This window comes from Passer domesticus, chromosome 15, assembly GCF_036417665.1.
Source record: "Passer domesticus isolate bPasDom1 chromosome 15, bPasDom1.hap1, whole genome shotgun sequence".
Lineage (NCBI taxonomy): Eukaryota > Metazoa > Chordata > Aves > Passeriformes > Passeridae > Passer > Passer domesticus.
In genome coordinates, this window is record NC_087488.1 from 9,122,862 (window position 1) to 9,150,269 (window position 27,408).

A 27,408-nucleotide genomic window follows, 5' to 3' on the forward strand; every position below is an offset into this window, starting at 1 on the left:
CCGGCTGTCAGCACAGCAGCCAATCAGCGCCCGGCTGTCAGCCGCAGCAGCCAATCAGCGCCCGCAGTGTCCGCCCGGCCCTCTCCGGCCGCGTTGAGGGCGGGACCGAGCCCGGGCCCCAAGCAACACCTCAGGTAACGCCGCGAGGGGCGTGCGGGAAGCGGGGTGCTCCTCATGGAACATGGGGCGTTCCTGATGGAACACAGGGCACCGAGGGAAAACAGGGGCTGTTCCTGAGGGAACACGGGGCACTGAGGCAAACAGGGGCTGTTCCTGAGGGAACACAGGGCACCGAGGCAAACAGGGGCTGTTCCTGAGGGAAACGGGGCCATTCCTGGTGGAACGCGGGGCAATGGGACAAACAGGGGCTGTTCCTGGTGGAACACGGGGCACTGAGGCAAACAGGGGCTGTTCCTGGTGGAATGCGGGGCACTGAGGCAAACAGGGGCTGTTCCTGGTGGAATGCGGGGCAATGAGACAAACAGGGGCTGTTCCTGATGGAACACAAGGCACAGAGGGAAACAGGGGCTGTTCCTGAGGGAAACAGGGGCTGTTCCTCATGGAACACGGGGCACTGCGGGAAACGGGCCGTTCCTGATAAAACATGGTGCGGATAAAAGTAAAGGGTGCTAAAGGAAGGAAAGGCAGCGCTGTCCAGGAGTCGCAGAACACCTGTGCATATGGAGAGTGTTGAGGGCTTTCTGTGGCTGTGCCAGCCGGCTAATTAGAAACACAACATCCATAGTGATTATTTTCCAGCTAACTGCTGGTTTGTGATATACAGTGTTATATACTGTGCGTTTTATGTAGCTGACCGTGCAGTCGCTCCTGCCCACAGGCCAGGCCCAGGAGCCGCGGAGGAGCAGCGGTGCCTGGACAGGGACCGCGGCTCTGCCCGCCGGCACCGGCGAGAACATCGGCCAGGAGTCCGGGGAGATGAGCAGCACGGCCCGGAAACAGCTGCTTGAGTGAAGGCTGCGGAAACGAACAGCAAAGCCGAGGAACTAGCAGTGTGTGTTAATGTAAGTGGGGGTTTTGACCGGCTTTTTGGTGTCTGTGTCTGTGGGAAGGATGGGAAACGACCGACTTTCCAGTGAGGAGCTCTGAGCAACTAGGGGTAGAACAGGCATGAAGCCATCTTCTGAACTGCTGTGAGGGTTTTGTTGTTTTTTTTTAGGGATTTTTTTGTTTGTTTAGGATTTTTTTTAATTTTTTTTTATTGTTGAGGTGAAAATTTGTCACATAGTGTCCTAGCTGGTTCTGAGCATCCCAGGTACTCTGTCAGTGGTTTTGTGTTTCTGCCAGGTGTAGAAAAATCAGAGATTACAACAAATAATGGAATGCCTAATTAGATGTCTAACATATTTAAAAAACCCTTTGATAAACAACAGCCTTTGTTAAGATTAAAGATGAAATTTAAAAAAATAGAGCCCCTCAAAGATCATTGAAGAGGCAACAGATGATGAACTTGTTTTTTGAAACGAGAATGACAGCTTTAACAGCTCTAAATGCTGGGAATTAGATGCTTCCATATATTTAAATTAATTATGCCTGGGCCAAACAAGTGTGGATTTTCCTTGCACCTGACCTGCCTGTCCGGTGAGTGTTACCTGCTGCTGGACTGGCTAGACCGGCAGCTGCTGCCCGGGCGGGAGGGATAGGATGTCAGCGGTGATGCCCTCATGGATGCTGTCCTGCTGGGGGCTGTCCTCACAGAGCACGGGAGCAGGTGCGCATCTTTATCTGTCACAGAGAAACAGATATCATCAGTCACAGCGTGCTCGCTGAAACTGATACCTGCGGCGGTCCCGACTGCACAAGGACTGCACAGCCGTGTGACCTGCAATGGGACGGAGCAGAACAGATCACACCCGTGCTAACAGGGCAACTTGTGTGGGCGAGCTATGGGTGGAAATGGCAGGAATTGGGAGCACCGGCCTGGCGCTCCATCCCCTCCGCTCTCGCTGGGGCTGCCCTCGCTGGTGCCCGCGGGGGCGGTGCCCGTGCCCGGCCGGTCCGTGCCGCGGTGCTCGCGGGGCGGTGCCCGTGCCCGGCCGGTCCGTGCCGCGGTGCTCGCGGGGCGGTGCCCGTGCCCGGCCCGTGCCGCGGGGCGGGAGGCGGGGCGGGCGGCGCGGGGCGCGCTGGGGCCCGTAGTGCGGCGGGTGCCGGGAGCCGCTCCGAGCTCTGAGCCCCGCGCAGCTTCCGAGCCTTGGACGGGCCCGCGGGGCAGCCGGGGCCCGGGGCAGGCCACGCATCGGCCCCAGCTCGGGGCGGGCTCGCTGCGCCGGGGCGGGCGGGCAGGGATCGGCCGAAGCGTGCCAGGGAACAAAGCGTTGTCAGGCCTTGCCGGCGGTGCAGGGCTCGCTCCTGGGGACGGGCAGTGACAGATATTTCACATATTGGGCCGCTTTTAAGGAGACAAGGTTGCAATTTTTTATTTTATTTTATTTTTGTGGTGTGAGTACTGGCGTCTGTTCATACAGGGATGTATCGAGACGGAGGCTCACGGGAGTGAGACATGAATTCCTCTCAGCCCCTAAACCTGTAAAGGCTTTTTTTTTTTTTTTTTTTTTTTTAAATCCAATTGGGCAGCAGTTTTGTCCAGGCTGGGTTTTGGGGTTTTTTTTTGACAGTTGATAGGATCTGTCTCGTTGTGGAAGATCTCAAAAGTTTTGTCTTTGGTGGAAATTATCTATAGCAGGTACTGTTTTGTAAATCCTGATTATCTCAGTGCTTGTTTTCTTCTCCATTTGTTTGTGATCAGCATTTTTGAGCATATATGCAGATCCTCCTTTCATAGGGGAAAATAAAGAAGAGTTTTGCAGGCTTTGTTAATGATTAGGAGAAAGAGAAACCTGACTCAGTTTTCTAATGTAGAATTTGCTTCCCAAAACATAGTGACACAGAATTAGTGGTGCTGTTGTTTTCCCTTCAAGGTCTTGGAAGTGCATGGAAGAGTAATGTTGTTATTCCTTGCAGCTTAGATAACATGAAGATGGAGGACTATGAAATATTCTGTAGGAAACATCTTTCCAGAATCCAAGCAGAGGCAATAAAAGGAAAAACCTCTTTGACTGTTCAGAACAAAAATATCTCCCTCATTCAATTCTATGGAGTTCCTGTGCTTTCCCCTCTGGTAAGGCCTTTTTTTGTTCCTTTTCCTCCCTGGTGTGCTAACTGTGCTATTGGCACTGGCTTTGGTGTGCACTTATAAAGAATGATTCTACTGAAGATGTCTGTGAGCTGTCATCTGACCTGCTGCTTCCTGTATTTTAATAATTCCTAGCCTAAATCTTACAAAACAAGGGGTTAAATATATGTTTTTCTCCCTCACATTGACTAAATTTCTTTTAATTTTTTTTAAGTTATCTTCCTAAGGGGGGCACAAATGTTGATTGTTTTCAATAATGTTACTGCTGGGCTTCATGTAAAATGATATTGACATTTCAAACACTGAACATGTGAGTTATTTTAATGGTGCAAAAAATGTGAATAAGAAATACCGAGATAGTTAAAAAGCTTTTAAGGAATATATTTTTGCATGTGTTTGCATCTTCCTGTAATGTATTCCACAGGCTCATCAATTATGTTAAGTCATTCTGTGCTAATGCAAACAGAGCTAAGCTGAAGATTGTTGGTAGTTCCTGCAATACTGCAGCTGACTTCCTTGTTTCAGTGATGGGAAGAAATGGGAGAGAGTCTCTTACAACATCCAAAAATCATGATACAGATATAAATTGTGGATATATTGTCACATTCTTAATTTACAGATGCAAGGATGTTGTAAGAGTTTTTAGAAAAAATCTCTGAATACAGTCAGATTGATACTGTAACATGTAATGTTCATGGAAAATTTTATAAATGGTGTTTCAAATTCATGTTCATTTGCATGTGTGCCAAGAAGGCATTTTATACATCGTCTCTTAAAAAATTGCTTGAGAAGAAGTTGGCATTTAACACGTGCACAAAGTTTCAGGTGTTTTCTGTTTTTCTAATTGTTTTGATCTGTTGTTTTTCTTTTATTTCTGTAATTCTGTATTGAAATTTGTGTTTAATTATATAAATTATGTTTCTTACACTCTGTTTTGCAGCTTAGCCTTGAAAAGAAAAAGGAAATACAGCAGTACAAGGAGAAAGCACTGGAGATAGAGACCAGGAAACGGGAGTCCCGCAAAAAAGCTTTACTGAATCGTGTTCAGGAGATTGTAGAAAATGTCCAGGTATGTTAGTCCAAAGCTGCCTCATAGATTTACAGAAAATCACTGCTGTAGACGTTTTGAGAAAGTGTTGGGGTTTAAGTATTCCCCAAATTAAACATGAAAGGAATAGCAGCTACTCCCCAGAACCAGCATTTGCTACTATTTCATGCTGATAATTGGTCATTTACTGACACTCAGTGTAGTGCATGGGACTTGTTTTCACTGCTTCTTTTGCTATATGCAAAAGACAGAGCTCACTGCTTCTTTTGTAAGTGTTGGAAACAACTGGATTGTTAAAACAAGTGAACAACTTGTGTGTGTTAGAGCTGCTTTATTTGCAAGCTTATAGCTTAATCATAAAATAATCTATATTCAACTTGATGATTACAGAATTAAAATTACTTTCACAACAACTTGAATTTCTGTTGTGTGCTTTAAAATTTTACTGTAACTATTTTTTTTTGCTGCTTCAATTATGAATTTAGCAGATGTTTTAATTTAAAAGACTACTGTATGTATCTAATTAAGAAGTTATTGTATGTCTTTGGAACAGCTGTAATACAGCCTTTAGATTAAACTGTTGCTTAAACAGTTAATACTGAGTTTGTTGAGTTCAACAGTTAATACTGAGTTTGTTGAGTTACCAAGGTGGCAAACAGCACTTTGTAGTTTGCATTGTTTACTGAGTGTGTGTGGCAACAGTCAGCTGGCTTGGGGTTTGACCAGCAGACCAGGAAAGTATGTTCAATACAAAAGTAATGTAAATTTGTTTTGTTTTGTTTTTTTTTTTTCAAATGTGTCTTTTAGATAACGAAGATGCAGCTTAAAGGATAGTTGTAGTGTGAAAATCCTTTTAAACAAATGCTGGCTGGAAGTAACATGTAATTCTCACTTAAATAAAGTTTTTTTAAAAAATTTTTTTAAGTTCAAGTGAAGTTTACAAGATTCTGAAATTCTGAGATTTTATTGAAAATCTGTCATTTTTTAAAATTTTCTTTTGCAGATGAAGAAAGGACCTAGCATGAGTGATGCAAACACATCGAAGGCTGAGAGTTCTTGCCCTGGTTTGGATTCAAAGGCTTTGACTGACTTCACAGCTCTATCAGATACCAATTCAGCATGTACTCCTGAAAGGCAGAGTTCCATGGACCTGGAAAAGACATCAGAACTTAGACCATCAGGTACTGCAGGGCAAATGACATCAAATGTGACAGAAGTAGTTAAGGCAGCAGAAGAAAATGTTTCTTCAAAGCCAGGTGAGAGTCGCTTCTCGGAAGATGCGCCGTGTCCGAGGGCTGCATCTCCTGACAAGGTGTGTAACAAGGTCCCGTCTCATGCTCTGCAGAAGCAGGAGGGACGAGTGGGGTCACCATCAGATGAGGATGTCCAAGATCCATGTGTAATGAGTCTTCAGAACCTGATAAAGAAGTCTAGGGAGTACATAGAGAAAGAGCAAAGCAAGCGTACCTCGAAAAGCAGTTCAAAGAGGAGTACAAGTGAAAGTCACTCGGATAAAGAAAATGATGGTGTCAAAACAACCGACTCTGTGAAAGAGCGGGCCAAGCTTACAGGCAGAAGTTGCACTGCTCAGACACTTGATAAACCCAGTCTTAATAAATCAAGTACTCTTCTCCACTGTGTCTCTATGCATCCAAGTAACACAAGTATGTCCACTTTATCCAGTTTTTCTAAAGTAGACATACCTATGAGAGTTGGGACACCCCCTTTGGTAGATTCAGATTCAGATGAGGAATTGAAAAAGAATTCTGTGTTTGAGCGTGACAGTAGCATTGTCAGGAGCCTCACAGGCTCTTATACCAAATTGCCAAGCCCAGAGCCAAGCGTGAGCCCTAAAGTGCACCGACGGCGCCCAAGACCTTTGTCCATGGGACACATCATTATAAACAACCCTGTGAATGCTTATGAGTTAAGTCCTAAAGGTAAGGGTAGAACAATGGATTTAATCATGCAAGACATTGCAGATAAAAACAATGTGTCTGAATCGGTGCCAAAGTTCATGGTGGACTTCACTACGGTCTGTCCTGGCAGAGTTCCTGGTGTCAGCAGGAATTCTTTAGGGCCTTGTGATGGGTTGGGGGCTGGCAGACCAAAGCGCCATTCCTTGGGGCTCTTTGAAAGCAGAGGAGCAGTGTCGGCTGTGGTGGAAGGACAGGTGGTGATGGACAGCAGGGGGCCCTGTAAAGCAGAGAGCAGTACTGGTGTGGCACCTCCAAAAGTGAATGAGCCCTTTGCCATCAGTCAGTCTGCAGTGACACAGAGGATCCTGGCTGTGAATGAAATGAAACCAGCTACTTTGGCAGAAAACATGAAATGTAATTCTCCAATGGAACTCAATAAATCTTACGACGTGGAAAATCCATCTCCACTACTAATGCAGAGCAAGAATGTGCGACAGCAGCTGGATAATACTCCAAATGTTTCCTCAGCAAATGAGCAGTTCCCAGAAAATTTTGAAAAGGTAAAACGTAGACTTGATTTGGACACTGACAACTGCCAAAAAGAAAAAAGTTCCTGTGTTCTCGGAGTTGGAATGGAAGAACAAGAGAAGCAGTGGTTGCAAGAACAGAAATATCCTGTGGGATCAGTTTACATTACCAAGAATGCAGTCCTTGAAAATACGGCAAAAGGTAAAAGATTTCCTGTGCTTGAGGGTTACTTTTCAGTTTATAAATATTTTAGAAAATCCCCAGTGGTCATTAGTCATTGGTGTTTCTTTTCAGAAGCCTCATTTCTCTAATGTAATTTGATTTCACAAATACTGATTTCCCATTTCAACCTAGAAGCTGGAATTTAGTTTTACTAAGACAATTGTCTTATGTCACGAGGTCTAAATAAGACTACTAAAAGAAAAGACAGCCCATGTAAATTAAAAGAAAACCACATAGATATTTTCTTCAAATTCAAGACTGTGTTACGTCTGCGTGTGTCTCTGCTAAATGAGGCTGAAGTGGCATAAATAATGTTAATTCATTCCAGCAAGTGTAACAATTCTTAGAGCTGTATTTTCCATGCCCCTATTTTAATATAGGCTTTTGGTGTTACTGCTGTTCCATCCACAAGTTTAGTTCACAAATATGCATATGCAGATATTTTGAAGGACTAGTAAATGATGGAGTTCTGTGCAATACATGATGGGAACTTGATATCAAGGAAACCTGATATCAAAGACATCTTTTTTACTTTTTACTGATGAGGCTAATTACCTCTGATAAAGGATGGATGTCTCTGGCAAAGATCATATAGAGGGTATTTAATATTTGATTCTTTGTTACGTATTTTCTCAGAAGGTATTTTAAAATCCAACATGCTGACTTTTGAAGAAGTGAAAAAGAGACTTGAAGAACAGCATGCACAACAACTGTCGATTCTGATAGCTGAACAAGAGAGAGAACAGGAGGAATTGAAGGTAAGGTCAACAGGAAAAATTCTAAGCAAAGGAAGTTTGTCAGGAAGTAATTGGTTTTGAATGTATATTCTGTTGCTTTGCAGAGTTAGAAAAATAGTCTCATGGTTGAATCTTCCTTCTGTAGGAACTGGAAGAGAAGAAGAGAAATTCAAAAGGAGAGAAGGTTACTACAACGGAAATAGAAATTTCCAAAGTGAATATTAACAGCAGGATGGAGTTGGAGTGGAGGAAAAAAAGTGAAAGTAGCTTGCTGGAAAGTGTGCAGTCTCAGCTGGAGACAGTCCATAACACAAACTCCACCAGCATTGGTAAAACTGGAAGGGAAGAATGTAGATTAAGTGTTGTGATATAATTTGTTCTACAGTGCTTGACTGGACCAGCTGTCCTGCTCTGTGGATGAGTGCAGTGTTCCTGCCCTAGGGCTGCTCAGGCTACACAGATGGCTGCTGCCCTCAGCTGGGGGCAGCATTTGTGGAACAGTGTCTGTTGCATCTTTGTGTCACTGGCATTTAGCACAGGTTCATTCATCCTTGAACAGCTCCATGTACTGCGTTTGTTATGTAACTGTTTTAGGGCACATCCAAGGAAAACAAGCTAAGCATAGCCTCCTTTGATCAAGGATGAGGATGTGGATTTGCATCATGTCCAGAAGGACTATCCTCGTGCCACGTAGCTGCACAGCACTGGGCCAGGTGGTCACGTTTGTGTAGGAGGTTTTGAGGGCTCTGCCAGGGGTTCCTAACTGCAAGGCAGTACAGCGACAGCTGATGGAACACCTCTCAGCTGTTCCAGAGCATTGTGAAATGTTTTGTTCTGTCTTTCGTTCAGCAAGTTTTGCATGGAAATCAATCAGGAATATTCAGCTTGCTTCTTGCCTGTGGTTGACCTTGTAGACAAAGCTGTGACCCTCGGGCTGAGTGTATCCACAGACACAGGCATTACTTCATGGGCAGAAGTGTGTGTTGAGCTGTGTGTTCTGCTTTCTGTGCAGGTTTTGCTCATACAACACCCAACACCTTTTCTTCAACAAGTGAAACTTCATTCTATCTCTGGGGACCATCAGGTAGTGGAATTATAAAGACCTCAGTATGCAGGCCAAGTAATAGGATCAAAACTAGGTGGATTCAGGTAAGGGAAAAGACAGATTTATTTTTATCTTAAAAGGTCCTCATTTTTTTTGTAAGGCGCTGGTAACATAAAATTTTAGTATCTTCCTGTGTCAACTTTGATTTTATAAGAGAACTGTGTAGGTTATTTTTCTTATTCATATAAGCAAAATAATAATATAGCAATATATTGGTTCTGCTAAATTATGGTGGGTACTTTGAGCCCAGTCAAAGCTTTATCAACAGCTTTTTTCTTACTTGGAAACGTATGTCAGTTGATGGATGTTATTTGATAAATAATTCATAATTCTTGCTTTTTTATAAAAAGTTTTGAATTTTTTTTTAAGGTTTTCAGTCCAGAGATGCAAATGAAGTTTGACAAGATCACAGCAGTGGCAAAGGGATTTCTCACTCGTAGACTCCTGCAGACAGAAAAACTAAAACATCTTAAGCAAACTGTAAAAGTAAGATCAGCCTTTTTTTGTAACAGGCAGCTTATTCTCCTGTCTGCTTTTGTTCCTGCCTTCCATTGACAGATGAAATGCTGCATTTTCTGTTCTTGGAAGATTTTGGGGCTGCACATGAACATATTTGAGTGTTGCCTTGCTTAGTGTCACAAGGTCCAAGTCAAACAAAGAGTCTGTTTGCTGCGTGTATTGTGTGTAGTGATTGTTATGAAGGGTTATGCCTGGTGCTTACTCTTATTTTCCCATCTTTCCCAGGATACTATGGAGTTCATAAAAAATTTGCAGTCTGAAGCCCCATTGAAAAGAGGAAGTGTGTCAGCACAAGATGCATCCCTTCATGAAAGAGTCATGGTTCAGGTGACACAATTTAAACCTTTTTTTTGGTCTTTCCTAGATATTCTGCTTTTGTAACATAAATACATGAAACCTTGAGAGTGGCTTTCTTTAGAGTAAAACGTTTAAACAAGAGAAGATTCCATTTTTTTGCTTGACACAAAATTATTTGATTTCAAAAAATGGTTTTCAAAATTACGAAGTGTTTTGTTTAGATTGAAAGCAAAAAGAGCTTGATGTTCAAAACCATGGGCACGTAAACTTGATTGAATATGTGATGAACATTTTAATGATTCCTTCCAGCTGCGAGCTGCTCTGTATGACATCCATGACATCTTTTTCACCATGGACGCGTCGGAGAGAATGAACATCCTGCGTCACGATCGCGAAGTTCGTAAAGAGAAGATGCTCAGGCAAATGGTGTGTTATCTTCCAGGGAATGGAAACTGTTTCAGGACTTTAAATACTGAGTCATTTTGCTTTTAAGAGATTCTTCCTTACCATGTACAATGCTTCTTAAATCTAAATTTTTAATTATGCTTTTGTAGGTAACTTTCTTCTGTATCCTTTTTTTAGGATAAAATAAAGAGCCCAAGAGAGCGAATGATGCTTTCAACAGCTACACAGAAATCTCTGGACAGGAAAAAGTACATGAAGTATGTGCAGCTCTCCCTTGGGTGGAGAGGGTTGGTGGAAGGGGGTACAAGAGAAGGAGGAGGAGGCATAGGAAACAGTGAGGAGAAGTTTATGGAATAACAGTTTCTTTGCAAACTGATATCTCTGCTAGGAAGAATGAGTAAAAAGCTTTCCAGGTTTATGGTGTCTTGCTAATTGTATTTTGCTCTTACTTTTAAGGCTTTTCCTGTTTGTAAGGAGAAAAATGTTTGTTCCTAGTTGTGCATTTACGCTATAATGCAGTGGTGGATGCTTAGTTTATGGTTGATTTTGCAAACTGTAAAAAGTAAAACGTGCCTCAAGTGATTTTATCTATCTAAAGTGCCTAGCAATAAAGAAAATAGAGTATCTCTGGTAAAGTTTTTCTGGGGAATGGAAGCAGGCATTATCTTGCAACATGGTGGATACTTGTTACACTTGCTCCTGAGTAAAGAAATGATCATCTGTAGGACTGCTCTGGTAGTATTACATGTAGGTGTGGTTCCTCTTGTAGGCTTTCTCTGAGTGTTTCTGTTCAAGACCTGGATGATGATTTGCTAACTTAAATGTGTTTTAATACTTTTGTTGCTCTAGGGCTTCAGAAATGGGAATACCAAGTAAAAAAACAATCATGAAACAAAAACCTCCTCAAAATCGGTAGGTGATAGGTACTTGTATTAAAATGCTTTTAAGAAACTGTCTTACAATAATGTGATCTGTACTGTTGGTTTGCCATTGATCAGCTCAATTCCTGCTAATATTGTCATGAAAATAATGAAATCTGATTTACCATGGCCTGAGAAAAGGGTTATTAGCTCATTATAAGTTAGGATAATATATTTTCTTCAGAATAATTTCTGAAATTTTATCTTCAGAAGTTATTTATTTATTTTTAGTCTTGGTGCTCAGGTTTAAGGTTTTTCTCTGAGATGCACTATTAAACTTCAGTTTGGCACTACTACTTTTCCTAATACCCTTTACTTTGCAGTGCAATTATTGATAATGCTTATCTTTAGAAAGCTGTCAGAAAAGTAGTAGCTTTTTAATGTGGGGAAAATTTTGTTCCTTGGCTGTGTGATTGTCTGCTCAGATCACAGAAGTTACAGTGTTCAGTACATGTTGTTCAGGCAGATAACAGCTGCTCTCTTATGAGGCCTGTCTGCATGTTTATCTCATATTAAAGGTCAGATACCTGGCATCCCTTACAAACAGTTTTTATCCCATGTTTACCCAAAAGCTTTGAAGACATGCTGTGTACTCATACAGTTCAGCCTTCAAGGACTACTGTAAGCAATTCAGCCCTTTTTCCTGTGTGCTCTCATCAATGACTGGGAACCCAAGGCACTGTTGAGGGACATCTGTCTGTGTGCTTTTCTGTTTCTGTGATTTAAATAGTGGAAGTGGTAATCCTCTTCTGAAATTTTAATTCCAGCCAGTTTGCTTACATGTCATTTGCATTACAAAACCTGTTAGCCTTTCTGAATTTTTTATGTGAAAGATGATGCATAATTTGGAATTTCTTGAGAGACTTTTATTTTTAAAGGGAAAGAGCACTAATAAAAGTTTGTGTTTTAACAGCATACTTCAACCAAACCAAGGACAGAATGCCCCAGTTCATAGACTGCTTTGCAGACAAGGGTAAGAGCACAGCATGTTTCTTGTCTGAAGATGAACTAATTTCAAAGTGCAAGAACAGTGATTGATGAATAATCTTTTACACATAACATGCACATACTATGTACACGTAACAGTACAACTGTTGTTCAGAGTAAAAATAATTACTTCTCTCAGTATTTTGAGAGATTGGTGAAGCTTTGTTTTACCTTTATACTGCAGGAAAATATTTATTGTTGTCATCCTCTTGTGTATTGTCTTCATTTACACTGTTCCAACATTTCTATTTGTAACACTCATTCCATGAAGCTTTGCTTCCACTTAATGAAATACTGTGCTTTTATATGTAGACTGTAATGCCATGGTATCTAAATCAAATCAGTTTCTTCAATAGAGTTTTTCAATCTATTAATGGGGAGATGTTCTCCTACCTAATGTAGCTATGTAAGCCATAATAATATCAATAGGAACTGTACTGGTGCTCAGGAAGAGGCTCTGTGGAACATTGTAAAAATGTTTTCATGCCAAACACCTTTTGATAGTGTCTATATTTTTGTATGCATCCTTTCAAGTTTGTTGCAAATGACTTATTAACTGTTTTATATTTAATTAGAACCCCTAAGACCTCAGTGAATGGGGTTGAGCAAAATAGAAGGAAGGCTGCAGGGAGCAGAGTGTCTAACAAGGCTGTTTCAGGTGTGTAGAAAATTGGTGCTTGGATCTTATAGTAAATAAGTTACTAGTATCTAGAAGAAATAAATTGGCAATACATTGTTTTCCTTCCCTTGTGCACCTGCTTTGCTCTGCCTTAAGTCTAACCTATCCCTTCAAACAAACCTGCGCTGGTAACTGACCCATCCACTTTCAGATTCTATAAACACATGTATAGAATGTGCTGCACAGCTCATTTGCTTTCACTCACCAGATGCCCAGTCACAAAAAAGATTGCCAGATATATTCTCTAGAACTGTTGAGAAATTGCTAGTAGTCAAAATAGACTTGGATTAGAATCTTCATGTGGTTTGATTCTTAGTACACACATCTTCAGCATGGAGCATGTTGAAAGGACAGGAAGAACAGTTTCAGGCTCCTCAGAGGGTGAAACTCTTTATAACTCTAACTCTCTATTTTACAGTCCTAAAATTATATATATAGATATTCCTGTAGCATCTTACAGCATGTTTAAGTCTTAATGACCCAAGTTTAAAAGTGGAGTATTTCTGCTACCATACAGAGATTACTGATTTGTTACCTTTTATATAAAAGGTTGGATAATAGTGCTGAACCTCTAATAAATCACTATGAATGGTCTTAGACAATTTCTATTTTTTAAATTAGATTTTAAATTTCTTAAGTGATAAACCTAGATTTATCAAAAGGTAAAGTGGTTGATAGGTTTTAAAACTATTTAAGATCTGAATTACACTTCATTCTCAAAGGAGAGTTCCACAAGTATAAAAACTGGGAATTGTGGGGCTTAATGAGAAAAATGTGTAATGTAGTAGGATTTCAACTGTTTTCCATAATGTTTTAAATAATCTGTATATGATAAGGATCACACCTTTCCTATAAGGGAAATGCTTATTTATTGCTGCCCCAGAGCAATGCTGGCAGGGAGTATCTGTGAGTTGAAGGCAGTGTGTTATACACTGTTTAAATGGCAGGTTTTCCCAGATGCTACTTTGTGAAGTCAAAAAAGTGGCCACAGAAGGATGTATAGTGAGGCAGTGTGCATAAACACAGATAGCAGTGCAGTATCAGAGGGGGAGATAAAAGGCAGGTGATGGGATCACAACCAGAGTGTGTTCATTTATTTTTCTGTACTCAATTCTCTTGGCAGTGCTGTCATCATCAAAGTAGAGCAAGGCAGTTTGTTTGGTTGGACTCAGTGACTCTACAGAAAAATTAGCAAAGATAATAAATAATCTTCCTGAAATATAAAGCAGATAAAGTAAATAATATAATTTTAGCAACCAGAGGTAGCCATTAAGGCAAGTGTTCATCTGCAAGTTTGCTACTGACTAGTAAAGGAGCATGCTGAAGAACAGGGACAACAAAACAATCAAAACCTCTACCAGTTACAGTATTACAGAGGTTGTAAAAGAGTAGCAGTGTTGTTAGGGTGGTGTCAGGGTCAGGTCTGGCACTGATTCAGGTTTGGGTCCCATCCCCAAAGCCATGTAATTCACACAGAGCTCATGATGAGCACAGTGGTGTTTACACTGTGGCTGGCCCTGACATCCACTTAAGCATTCAACACTCGTCTGTGTTGGCAGCTTGTGCTGCTGTGCCAAGGAAATCCCTGGGTTTATCTAAGTCATAATTACCCAAGTTGTGACAGGTCATACTTGGCAATGAAAAAACTCCTTTGGGATATATCTCCAAACTTCTCTTTGCCTTGTTGCTGTTTGTCAAGTATCTGGAAAGTCACTGAATGCCTTCTGCAGTGGCTTTCTTGGAACTTCAGGCAGATGTGGCTAACCAGTTTTATGCTGGTTAGTTCTGGCTGCTCAGTGTAACCTCATGTAGGGCTTGGACATCACTCATGTTCCTGTGGTGCAATACCAACACCTCAGTGTGCTCCTTCAGAAATAGGTTAGACTTCTTGTACTGCATGAATAGAAATGCATTCTGAAGTTATTACCTGAGCATGAAAGAAACAATCTGCATAATTTTGCAATAATGAAAGAACTTAACTTCAATATATTTAAATAGAATATGGTTTCCTTTGTATATGGATGAAATGTGAATAGTGAAAAGTCTGGCAGTATGTTAAATACGGTGTTGATTTGATTTCTTTTCTTCATTCATTCCTGACTACCAATTAAATTGTGCTTATTAGAGGGTCAAAAAGGGAAGGAGGGCTAGTAAGATATAGTTATTATAAATACATTCAACTTTGACATGAGACAAACCTTCAGAAGAAAATAACATACTTGTCTAACATTTTTTTTTGTTTGTTCTCCTGATTGTTGTTTTAAATTCTATATGCAAAGTGCTTTGCAGCTTTAATACCACTCAGACTGATTGTTCTTTTTCTGGCAAGAAGACATTTTGTTTAGGAATCAGGTGGCAATCCTAAACTTAGTTTTTGTTGAGTTTTGCTCCTTCAATCCAAAGTTCTGTGCTTAAGAGAAAAGTACAGACTCATAAATGAGTATTTTTTTTTAAAAGTTCAATTAGTTTAAATCAGGCCAAGATGTTCCATCAGTAGCTTGCAAGTGGGGCCAGGCAGGTTGGGATCAGGTTGCTCCAACAAGACCTATTCATCTCCTCTGCCCAGTTTCCTTTCCAGTGGAAAGGAAATAGAGGGCAGGAGGCACACAGAATACCTGGCAGCTCTTGGCCAAGCCAAGGGCACAGCTTGCCCGTGTGAGGTGGTGGGGGCTGTGCAGTGTGTTGGCTTTCAGGCCAGCCCTTCAGGAAGCCTCAGACCTGCTGGGTGTGAGCAGCAGGTCTGTCCTTTGTCCCAGGAGAGAGGCCTCATGTGATTGCCCCTTGCCACTGGAAAAGGATGGGTGTTAATTGTTTTCAGAACTGGCACTGTTTTTATTCAAACTTGCCTTCTGCAATTCCTTGGTCTAGACTGCTGTGGGATTTTTTCACACTCGTATGCTATTACTGTCATATCCTGTTACTTTGTGTGACATTTTTATGTAACTTGGAGGACACTTGAGGGTAGTGTTAATCACTAAAAGAGGGCTGTGTCTGTCAGCCTGGTTGTCTGTCCTGGAAGATCCCAGGTGATCTGAAGAGCAGAGCCCTGGGGAGGGCAGGGCCAGTGAGGATTTCTGCCTTTTGTGTCCTGGGAGCCTGTTGATGTGGGAGGCTCTGGGCATTCCAGAGCTGCTTTGGCCTGTGCTGATCATAGCCTGGGACACCTGTAGGTAACCACTGCAGCTCTGACCAGAGTCACCAAAGAGCCCAAAAAGGACTGGCACTTCCTTTGTCACCTTCATTTACTGCCTGGTGCCCATTTCTCTTCCATGGCTGTCTTCCATTCCCACTGCTCTGCACCCTGTGATATGGTTTTCACTGCTTTGTGTAAATGTTTGCTCACACTGCTGCACTTTCTTGATAACTGCTTGGACCTGAAAAATGCTGAGTTGTGCTACTCCTTAGCAGCCTGCAGTGCTGAACCCTCATTACTGGAAGATACTTGTGCTCTGCATAGTATAATATGGATTTTTAAATATATGTATGTGTATAGTTGCTCCTTCTGGAGAGACTGATTTGTTTATTTATTATTTTTTACTTAAGCATCCTTCCTTTTATAAGGGCTCTGCCTGATGATTTTCATACTGTACCTCTAATTCTTGTTGTCTTATTGACATATGGGATCCTACAGCTGTCTCTTGTTTTAATTAATCTGACAAAAGGAAAGAGTTATGTTAAGTATTCAACTTGTGTAATATTTTTAATTGTTTTTTTAAGTAATATATGGCATAGTTTAACATAATCAGCCGTTTAATCTACCTTGGTTATGCAATAGTTCTTTAAAAAATTGTAAATTGTGGTTGTAGTTGTTTTAGAATAGCAGAAAAGAAGATAGAGTAGTTATCAAGTAAGGCAGTACTATAGAATGTCATTACTTTTAAACCTACAGGTAGTTTTCAGAAGGATTTTGGGGTGTACCATTACGAAAACTGTCATTTAAAAAGTAGTCACTGAATGCATAATACTGCTTAAAAAAAAACTGTCCTGATTTTTTTCAGCTATTTTTGTTGGATAATCCTGTTTCAATTGAATTGTAATATGGTAACATTTCTACTCATTTTTAGGAGCATATGCAGGAAGAACCCAAAGAAAGAAGCCAAATGTTGTGATAATTTAAGAAGACAACATTCACTGGGATAAAGTGGCCGTGTTTTAATGATGGCTTTGTCAGCACTGATTTTTAATATTGCATCTTCTTTACATAGATGTATATTTAGACATCTTAAACCTACTTTGTCATTTTCAGATGACACATAACACAATCATATTGAAGCTGCTTTGAAGCTCTAATGCTTGTGGGAAAATTGCATGTTAGAACTTGTGTACAGACTAGTATTAATATATAAAAGATTCATAATCTTGTTTATTAATGACTAGCATGGGGCAACATGAAGGTAATTTGTGACTTTTTCACACTTTCTAATTCTAGTGTCTGACATATGCTTTTTGCATTACTTAAATTGCAATTTCTGTGTGTGAGTGCCACCATAAGTAAGTCATGCGTATATATTTATTTTCATTCCATAAAGTTGAAGCAGCTAAACGTGAAAAAAAACCCCAAAGTTAATTTAAACAAAAGTGAGTTTTCAAGTCAGTGAATTTGTCAGCAGCTGTTCTGAATGTACTTTCTGTAGGAATGAGATTAGCTCAATTTCAGTACTAAAGGCCTTGTACCAAATGTTTTACATTTCTGCTGAGCTGGACAGATGTGCTCCAAATTCACTGTTGGGCTGATGGACAAACTTTCACTGACCAAACCAAAAATGTGCATTTATATGTGTGGTAGATCAAACCACTGTACTGAAAGAGCCTTGGGTTTTTATTGCCCTGCTGTCTACTGCATTTTCTTATGGAAACAACATCTCCAACATGGAGATGTGTATGTTTTACAAAAGCTTCAGAAGGTACAATTTTAACTGTATTACCATTGCAGACTTAAATAGTTATTTGAGTCTGTAATAATAATTCAGATATGTTACATTTAATTGATGACAGTGGCAGTTTTTTCTGAGCGTTTATCTTCTCCTGTGTGATCTAACAGGCCCTTTGTACTGAAGTCATGATTTCTGCAGGTGGGGAATCCCTACCAATCCCAACACTTTCACATTTTTGAATATCTAACATTAAAAGATCATGGTCATATTCTACCTTAGTCTTCCAACTGATGGATATTATCCATCAACTTGAGGGCAGCATCATTCTCCACCTTCTTTTAATGAACTTGAGACATGATATTAAGAAAGTTCTAGAGAGAAAAGCTCAGCTGTATGATCTTTGCAGTAGAGAACTGACTGCCAGAATGTAAATTAGGTTATATTTTGTTACTTTCCCAGTGTCAATACAATACAACACACTAAATTTTGGAAGGTTTGTAATGTGTTGACATGAATGTAAGAGAAGAAAGACCAACTGAGAATTTCATTGTGGAAATAGCATGAAAGAGGAACATTAATAATGGGATGAGGACAGTTATTTCATGGGCAGTGATGAGTGGATTGGCACCAGCCTGTGGCTTTCATCTGCACTCGTGATGCTGTTCAGAACAGCTGTGTTACACCAGGCACTAAGTTACCAAACTGCATGCTTGGAAAATGGCAGAAACACTGCCCCAGCACCTTGGAGAATGACACTGCTCGTTTGTTTGAGAGCCTGGGGCCGGGGGCTCCCCTGATGCTGTAAATAGAAGAGTTTACACCGGTGGAAGAGCTGCCTCCTTCATACCAATGCTCTGGTGCTTTAAAATCACAGCTGTAGTATGGAAAATGCCCGAGGCAAGTTTCCTGCTCACCCGGTGGGCAACGAAGCTGTGTTTTAATTCCCAGCTCTCCTTAGGAGTGGAAAACATCTCAAGAGGGGAGGAATTTACAGTGACAAGGGTAACCTGTGTCACAGATGACAGAAGGTGCTGCTGATATGGCAGCACTAAAGATTGATGGTTTTAATGGGTGTTTTATGTGCTGTATTTATTATTAGCATAGGCAATATGTTGATGCACAGATAGGTTTAGTGTGTTAGTAGAAATGAATGTTTCCCTTCTCTTAGGGTTTCACATCTAAACCTCTTGTTCTTCAAGCATGTTTCCAGTGTGTAATAAAGCATTATAGCACAAGGGTCTTTTTTGCCTTTTTTTTTTTTTGACTTTCATGAGGCCTTTCTCTTGGCAAGTGCCAGAATTTGGTTTTGTACTTCTTGCTGTTTTGTATTTATACATATTTATCTTTTTATTTTGTGTGGAATTGTGATACCATTACAGAAGTCTATTTATTTTTGTACTTTGTTTCATTTTCACCAGTCTCGCTTTTTACTTAGCGCATTCTGCACAATAAACTCTGAATTTTGAACATTAAACTCCCTTTCCGTGCTGTTCCTTCGCTCGCCCTCAGGCGCTTCCCGCGCTCGGGCGGGGCGGGGCTCGGGCCGGAAGCTGCGGCGGCGCGCGCTGTCATGTGAGCGGGGACAAGATGGCCGCGTTCCCCTGGTGAGGCGGCGGGCCCGGAGCCGGCTGTGCCCGGGCGGGGCGGGCGCGGGGCTGGGCGCGGGCTGCCGTCAGGCTCGGCGACCCTCGCAGCCGGGGGGCTACGGCGGGGGCGGCGCGGATGTGCCAGAGGGGAAAGCGCGGGGCCTGTCCGCCCGCGGGGCTCGGGGCGGTTCGGCCGGGGGGACCGGCGGGCGCTGCGTGCCGCGGCTCCGCTGCCGTGGGGCCTGAGGCAGCCGAGCGCACGGATCGCGCTCACGGCAGCCTGGCGCTGCACGGAGCCGGGCGGGCACAGCCCTGCTGAGGGACAGCCGCAGCTCCGGGCGGGGTCGGTGCGGGCCGCTGCCCGCCCCGGGGAGCCGGGGCTCTGCCGTGTGCGCCCATCGCAGCGCGTTTAGCCGCTGCTGTCTGCCACGGGCTCTGTAGGCAGGGCTGCACACACACAGAGTCAGCTCCTGGCAACGCGCGGTTACAGAATTGTACATCTGTGGAAGCTGCACTGTGCACGACAGGGAATTGGTCTAGCGTTTGGTAGAGGAAGGATAAAAGAGGCACTCTTTCTGTTACAGACAAAACCACTAGCAAAATAGAGCAGAACAAAGCAGAGCAGCAGAGACCCTGAAAAATTGATTTTCACATAGTACAGGAAAGAGGTAACAGCCTAATAAATAGGTCTAGTAACACTGATTGTGGCCATGGGGAAATAACCAGACCTTTACCACAGTAAGATGTCTCCATCATGCTGTTCTCTAATATAGAAGATATTTTCTTGCTGTGGGGCTTAGCAGAACCATAGCTACTTTTAAGCAGTATTAATACTAAAAAGCTGTTTGCAGGTTTGTTGTCTGCACAGTCATCAGTCTGCATATGAGGAAAAAAAATAGCACCTGTTGGTGCTGAATAGTTGTATTAACATAAAATTAAGCAAATTTCAAAAATTTCAACAAATTTGTTCAAGTAGTAAAAAGTATATAAAATAATTTAAAGTACAGGGCTACAATGCAATTTTATAATAGCAATGCATAAATATCTAGAGAAATTGTTTTGTTTTTGTGTCTGATACTCAGATAGTGATAGGTACAGTTGGTTTGGGATGTGCTTCATTGTATTACCAATATATGTCTAGTGTTGTAAAGGGATTCTCTTCAATTTTATGTGCCTGATTCCTTTGTGCTCCCTGTGAGCTTTCTGAAGCACCTGCTTTAGGATAAGCACTGGCTCTGGGAGGGGGCTGTGTGCCTGAAAGCAGTCCCAGGGAAAAAGGTGTTTTACCAGGAGGAGAGAAAAAGGCTTGTGGGCTGGCAGGTGTTGAAGGGGCAGAGTGGTGGCAATTGCAGTGGTGCTCTTGTGTGGGAAAGGTTGAAACCTGCTGTTCAAAGAGCAGCTGAAGCAGGGGTGTAATCCTGCAGGATGCACAGAGGATGAAACCCCAGCTTGGCCAGAGTCTTATTTTTATTTCCTCTCCAAAGTTGGCTGCACTGCTGTGGCCAAGAAAGGAATGCTTAATCTCCTTTCCCTGGAGAGTAAGCACAACATAATGCCAGAGCAAACTTGATCTTGTCTTCAGTATTGGGTCTGTTACAAGCTGTTTTATCACTTGAATAGCCACATTATAAAGAATGTACTTTTTAAAGACTTATTTGCAGGGTTGGCAGCTCTTGTTCACTCCCACGTGTGTGTTAGTACCATGTGCACTTGCCCAGTGTGCTCACACTAATTGGAATGCAGCTGATTTCAGCCTGGGGGTGCTGAGAGAGCTCTCAGCAGTTAAAGAAATGTTATAATTGTGTAGCCAGAAAGAGTTTGGAAGATTTTCCACCCAGATGCTAATTAACCCATGATGCAAATGAGCGAGAGTCATTGAACAATGGGACAATAGCAAAAAGAAAAGGATCTGGAGATCAAGAAAACAAAGAAACACATGGTTTTTACTGGACTCTTTCTCTTGCTCTGCTCTATATCATTAGATGTCAAAAGTTTCTCCTCAGAGTGGCACAACCATAAATTGTCAAATCTGTAATTCTAATGTGATATCTGTAGAAGAGCTGCTTAGCACTGCTGAAAATCATCCAAATGAGTTATGTCTTTGAGTAGGAATGGAATTATTTGGAAGTTTTTATTAACTCTAGTGGGAAAGATGTGTGTTATGTAGGGGAAGTGCTGTTTGCTTTTGTTAGGAGCGTGATTAAAGAATTTTTTGTGTATCCCCTGATTTTCCTTATTCAGCTGAGGTGGTAGGGTGTGCTGTAAACATTCTCAGGATTTTGAATGAAACAGAAAATAAATTAGCAGCTCTGTGTATTTCAAAGACTAAAAAAGAGTACAACTGAAATGGCAGAAAGTAAAATTTCTCCAGTTTTAGTTTTATGTTATCTCAGTAGAGAGAAATTTGGATCCTTATGTTTGTTTATTTTTCCATATGTTTTTTTGGTTTTTGTAAATAAGCATCTGTACACATATAAGATATGCTTCTCTCTTGGTATGTGGTTATTTATATGTATATATACTTTCCCTTCACTCTTTTCAAGGCATGCAAGATCAAGGAACTATGTGTCAGAATCTGAAGTGTGCAAGCTGGAATCTGTACCCTTGGATTTTGGTGATTACCATCCACTGAAACCTATTACAGTGAGTTTGTTTGTGCTTTTGGAAAATGAATCTGAATTCAGACTGATTGTGTTCCTCTTTTTGCATCTGTTCCATTAAAATTAAAAGGCTTTGAGACTAGTGATCCTTGTGAAGTTGCTTTCTGTGTTAGTGGCTTGTTTTAGAGGCATCCAGGTTTATTCTGTTTGCCCTTCACAGAAGTTTGCTGGTGCTGTTATGTGTCAGAAACATCTCTTGACAAATACAGCACCTCCAGCTTGTAGGTTTTCTTGGTTGCATTAAATGCTGAATAATGGATAAATTTAAAATCCAATTGTTGCATTACAAATGGCCTGCATAATTGCTTGATGTAAGGTTTGGTTTTGGGTTAGCTTCCAGTCAGCTGTGTGCTTTAAAACATTTATAATTTCTTTGATGTGTAAGAGGCTTTTAAAGATGTACAGGAAAAAAATCAGCTTCAAAGAGATGAGTTATCCACTAATGAAAGATAAATGGGCAGCAGCTTCTGCTCAGGAAGGTCAGCAGGGAGAGAAGATGCTGGCCTGAGGTATGGATTTTATGTTCCAGGCTTGAGTGTTGTACAGGAAAAGGAAAGATGAAACTGTCAGAGGAAATTAAATAGCAAGGAAGAGTTAGGACAGGGACAAACCTAATAAAATAGAGGAGGGGTACTAGAAACATATTCAGAGTGGTTGTCCTTACAACTTTGTAGATCTAGAATTGGAAGGAAAAAAAAATAGCAGTGGAAATTCTACTGAAGAGTGCCCCCACATTCAGGGAAAAGGGGGAAAGAAAAAGAATTAGAGAAAAGTGAGGGAAGAGAAAGCCCTTTTGTGTAATAGTTCTGAATTTTTCTTTAGGTTACTGAATCCAAGACGAAGAAGATGAACAGGAAGGGAAGTACTTCCTCTACCTCCTCCTCTTCCTCCAGTTCAGTGATGGACCCGCTGAGCAGTGTGTTGGATGGCACTGACCCCTTGTCCTTGTTTGCAGCAGCTGCAGATCCTGTGACTACTGCTCCTCCCACGGTAACTCTGAGGGCTGCCAGGGCAGCTAAGTACAGGAAAGCCAAAACCAAACCAAAACCATAAAGCCAACCCTGGATAAAATGTATTGTCTCACCAGTGAAGAGGTTAATATAGGAAATATACCTACTTTTTTATTTACCTACTTTTATCTGGTTTATGTTGACATATTTATTTAAATATAGAATTTTGTTTGATATTGTAACTTTTGAAAGGATCAGCTAGCACTTGAAACATTGTTGACCTTTATGTTGAGAGCCTTCTCTTCTTTTTCCAGATCTGTATTTAACTTTTGCACTTGTACTCTTGTAACAGGATGGTGCACGAAGGAAACGGGATAAGGATGAGAGCTCAGCAGTGGGAAGTGACTTTGAGCCATGGTCAAGCAAACGTGGTGAAATCCTTGCTAGATACACAACAACAGAGAAGCTTTCTATTGTAAGTGGTGGCTGCCACAGTTGTTTTGATGTGTACTAGACCTTTAATGGATTTTGGATATTGCTATTTTATAATTCTTTAATGGGTAAATACTGGTCTTCTAAATTTCAGTTTTAATGTTGTAGAAGACTGAATCACAAGCTCTCACTTGCAAAGATTATTTTAGAACTGAATCCAAGTCTTCTGACATTTAGAAGCCATCACTTTGTCTTTTTGTAACAGTGCAAATAACTTCTAGTCTTGCATCTACTTCTAAATGATTGGAGGGTTGATTAGCAGTGTAATTACCCTGTGCATTCTTGGAATGCTAGTGAGTCCATGTTTTCTAACAGTCTGCTTTTTCTGCTTCCTCACAGAATCTGTACATGGGATCTGAAAAAGGTGAGCACTTTCTTTACCAGTGACAGAGGTTGCTTGAGGCAGGGTGCAGAGACAAGTTTGTGGTCAAGAATAGTTGAAATGTATTTTCCTGCCTCCTCCATTCTGACATCATGGTTCTTGCTTTTTTGTGGATAAGAAGTCTGGATGTTTGTTTAAAATAGTTATTGAAAATAAGCCACCTGACCACCTTGTCTTTTATTCCTATGGGCTGATAATTTGTGATTATTTCACTGCACTGCCTTCCACTGTAGCTTAAAACTTTCATTTAAGCTGAGCAATGGTGTTTTGAGGATCATGTTTATCAACTCTTCTGCTGGCTGGAAGGAAAGCAAACAAGCCCTTTGGGAACTTGTTCAGTTATTCTCTTTACATGAAAGTGAAGTGATTTCAGCTGTATGCTGGGTGTTTAAAAAAGAACCAAATGTTAAATATTTTATCATGTTTTCTAGCAAAGAGAATCTGGGCTAGGTAATCATAGCATAGTAAATCAGGATTTTTCTGTATGAATAAACACACAGCATTTCAGCATCTGCAAAAACAGAAAGCACTTTTTTGCAATGAGAATGGTCAAACACTGAAATTGGATGTTCAGGCAGAGTGTGACCTCTATATCCTTAGATATTGTTAAATTGACTGGATATAACCCTGTGCAACTGTTAGAAATTCAGAACTGGACCTGCTTTGAGGAGGAGAGTTGGACACAGACCTCCATAGAGCTTTTCTATCCTTAATTATCCTATGGTTCTATCTGGTGATTCTTTTCTTACTGGTAAAACTTGCAGAAAAATCCACTCATATTCAATTCTGCTTACTCATTGCCCCTGTTCAAAGTGGATGCACTGTAGGTGTGTTTAGATGTGTGTGTTCAGGAATAGTCACTGAAGGAATCAAACCACCTGTCTTCTGTCACAGAAGCTGACTGGGCCATGTCAGTCTCCTTCAGGTTTGTTTCTCTTTAGAAGTCCCAGTGTTTAAATGTTAAAGAAACTTAAATCTGTAATTCTTTGCAGGAAAAGCCACAACTACTGGTTCAGCAGTTTCTGAAAAAGTGAGGACGAGGTTAGAAGAACTGGATGATCTGGAAGAGGTGAGAAAGTTTTCTGATGAAATTACAGCATCATTATAACAGTGAAAGGAATTTGTGAAATAAAAATCTTGTGTGAAACCTTTTAAAAAGGTCCTGATTCTGCAAGTGCAGTATTTAGATAAATATCTACTTTCTGTGGGAATTCTCCAGTAATTAATGCTTATTGTTACAGGATTTGGGCAGAGTCATATTTTTGTATCACTAGAAACTGTGATTTGAAAATTTACCTGATCTGTTGCTGTTTATTTACCTTCTTACTGCTGTAAGACTTTATGGAGCCCCTTAGTCTTAACATCTGATAATTCTGGTTGCCCCTGTTGCCAAAGCTGCAAATGTCTACCTGAGTTTAATTTAAATTACAATTATGAGCTTGCTAGAAATACTGAGTACGGAAGTTATTTCTCAAGCTGCAGTATTTTACTGTGCAAGGATGAGATGTTTTATAACCTACTTTCCTAAGACCTGAAGGGAAATTGTAATAAATTTTGTAGGATTCTCCTCCACAACATGGTGATTTGAGTTTATAATAACAGCACTTTCCTTCCTTCCCTCCTGCTCTTCTTAAGAAGGTTTTTGTTTTCTTGCCAGGGATCACAGAAAGAGCTGTTGAATTTGACTCAGCAGGATTACATGAACAGAATTGAAGAGCTGAACCAGTCTTTAAAGGATGCATGGTCCTCTGATCAGAAAGTAAAAGCTCTGAAAATAGTCATCCAGGTCAGTTTTATGGTTTTGTTTTATGCAGAACCAGTGAGTTTGGTGCTACAACTTGTCCAGTTTCCTTCTTGGGAAAAGAAGGCTTTCTACTGTTTTTCTATTACTTTCTTTTGTTCTTCTCTGAGACAGATTTCTTCCGGAGTTTTATGACTTCTGACAGTAGTTGGATTTTCAGCTTTGTTGTTACATATTGGTTTTGACTAGGTTATGTGGGTTGGAATTCTCAGTGAGTCACCAAATGACAGATGTGGAAATTTTACCTGCTTAAGGGTAGTTAGAACAAATAGCATGTAGTGATAATCAGCTCTTTATAGGACATGTAATTTCCTTTCCTGTCCTCTTCTGCTTCAGCCCCTTGCTCCCTACAAATAATACCAGAATGGCTTTGTGAACATCAGCATTTTACCCATCCCAGTGTAGTAGGGCGATTAAATAAAGGGATTTAGGACCTTAGCAAGCTACCAAAAACAGCTCCAGATTTTTAAAATTGTGTGTATGGGGTTTGTTTTTGTTTATTTGTTGAGAACTTGTCCATGGTCTTCCTTTGGGTCATTTGGGGCGATGTGCTTTGAGGAGGGCATGGGGAAATAGGACAGTTAAATGCTCTTTTGTTTGGCTTGGCCTTTAAAAAAGGCCAGAGGCAGAGTGCAGCAGAGGACAGATGAGATAATGACATCCTTAAAAGCTGTAAAACTGATGTAATGCTCATAGTCATCCAGTGGGGTTATATAAAGTCAGGATTTTTTTTGTCATTCTGGATACTCTTGTGAAAACTGCTTGAAGTAATTTCATCTTAAATTGTGGTAAAGACAAAAAAGGAAATGAAACATTAATGAAGTGAGATCAAACAATTATATGTGACCTAGGGTGACTAATGTACTATTGTAATACTATGAAATCAGCACTATTATTGCTATTTTAAAAAATCCATGTATAGGATTGTGAAGTGTGACTATGGTCTTTGGATGAGAAGAAAAGCAGCAGGGATGTATTGTAGTCAGAGTGCTTTGTGTGAAATATATAATATATATATGTGTGTGTGATAATGCAGTGATAATCATTGATACTTCCATATGTTCTTTTGCAACTGGTTCACAAAAAATTTTGAAATAATACAGTTTCTGACAGGGGATCCAATGCTTCCTTTTAGGAAAGTGGTACCAGAGCTGAATGTGTTTGTCTCTGCTTAAGTGTTGTTCACTTAGCACTCAATGCTGCAGATGCTCATCACTAATTGAAAGACTGCCTAAGAATGAAATAGGTACTTGTGTAATTAATGAATTTAAAATTTTCATGAAGGATAAAATAAAGCAGGATAGGGTAGAAGCCTCACTGAACTTTACTGGTTGAGCTTCTTCCTGCAGAGTGCTGTATCCTCTGAGAGAGCTGAGCAGCTCTCTTGGCATCAGGCTGTGGTTATGCACATAGTCTGTCATTATTATTACAGACTGGTTAGTATGCAGTAGGAGGAGTTTGGCTTCTGGTTAGGAAATTTCTTCACCAAAAGGGTTCTCAGTCACTGGACCAGTCTGCCCAGGGCAGTGGTGGCATCACCCTCCTTGGAGGCATTTAAAGGATGTGTAGGTGTGGCACTTGGGGATATTTTCTATTGATGATCTTGGCAGTCATGGTTTAAAGGCTGGACTCAACATTCTTGAAGGTCTTTTCCAACCTAAGCAATTCTATGATTCTGTGATTCCTCAAGTGGCTTTTTGCAAGATACTTTTCTTGTCAAGATGGAGTATGCTAAGCTGCTTAGAGTAAGCTGCACTAATGTGATTATGTGTGTGAGCTCTAAGAAAAGTGGTACTCAAGTGTTTGTGCTGTGTGTGGGTCCTAAACAGCTGCTGAGTTACCTTGCTTTGAAGGTGACTGACCACACAGCAGGCAAAATTCTGCTTTGGTTGTAGGAGGAAAATGTTGTCACCTTTCTGGTGCACTCTTCAAGTTACCCTGAAGAATAAAGCAGAAAGACTGAGTGTGCCCCTTTGTTTATGCATGTTCAAATGTTGTGATTTCCTTCTTTAAACAGAGCAGTCTTGTGAGATATTGGATTCCTTCCTGGATTTTTAAAATGTGACAAAAATTTGAACTTTATTTATTCCACTGAGATTGAAGAACTGTCTCCTAATAAAGGAGAGAGAAAGGATGGAGCTCATAG

General features: G+C 40.9%; 2 protein-coding genes across 7 annotated transcripts in view; both read left to right on the forward strand.

The window, feature by feature from the left end:
- Positions 1–6: 6 nt before the first annotated feature.
- CCP110 (centriolar coiled-coil protein 110) lies at positions 7–18,865 on the forward strand. 2 transcript variants are annotated; one of them, XM_064390869.1, is made up of 16 exons: positions 7–134; positions 839–1,022; positions 2,980–3,136; positions 4,092–4,220; positions 5,203–6,847; positions 7,505–7,626; positions 7,751–7,934; positions 8,618–8,754; positions 9,080–9,196; positions 9,455–9,556; positions 9,836–9,952; positions 10,109–10,188; positions 10,781–10,843; positions 11,765–11,824; positions 12,414–12,496; positions 16,582–18,865. In XM_064390869.1, the coding sequence occupies exons 3-16, from the start codon at positions 2,990–2,992 to the stop codon at positions 16,632–16,634; spliced, it is 3,039 nt and encodes a 1,012-aa protein (XP_064246939.1). In that variant the 5' UTR covers positions 7–134; positions 839–1,022; positions 2,980–2,989; the 3' UTR covers positions 16,635–18,865. The 2 variants fall into 2 exon arrangements, with proteins under 2 accessions (XP_064246939.1, XP_064246941.1); XM_064390871.1 differs by lacking the exon at positions 12,414–12,496.
- Positions 12,488–27,408, forward strand: part of VPS35L (VPS35 endosomal protein sorting factor like) — a 51,342-nt gene continuing 36,421 nt past the window's right edge. Inside the window, exons 1-8 of one of the 5 annotated variants that reach the window (XM_064390874.1) lie at positions 18,943–18,995; positions 19,562–19,645; positions 21,521–21,620; positions 22,460–22,627; positions 22,940–23,062; positions 23,419–23,443; positions 24,454–24,530; positions 25,119–25,247. In XM_064390874.1, coding sequence (XP_064246944.1) covers positions 22,484–22,627; positions 22,940–23,062; positions 23,419–23,443; positions 24,454–24,530; positions 25,119–25,247 — 498 coding nt within the window. In that variant the 5' untranslated portion in view covers positions 18,943–18,995; positions 19,562–19,645; positions 21,521–21,620; positions 22,460–22,483. Of the gene's footprint in view, positions 12,497–18,937; positions 18,996–19,561; positions 19,646–19,683; positions 20,282–20,357; positions 21,009–21,520; positions 21,621–22,459; positions 22,628–22,939; positions 23,063–23,418; positions 23,444–24,453; positions 24,531–25,118; positions 25,248–27,408 lie in introns of those variants that run through there. The other 4 variants (XM_064390876.1, XM_064390873.1, XM_064390875.1 and 1 more) reach the window with 4 other exon arrangements.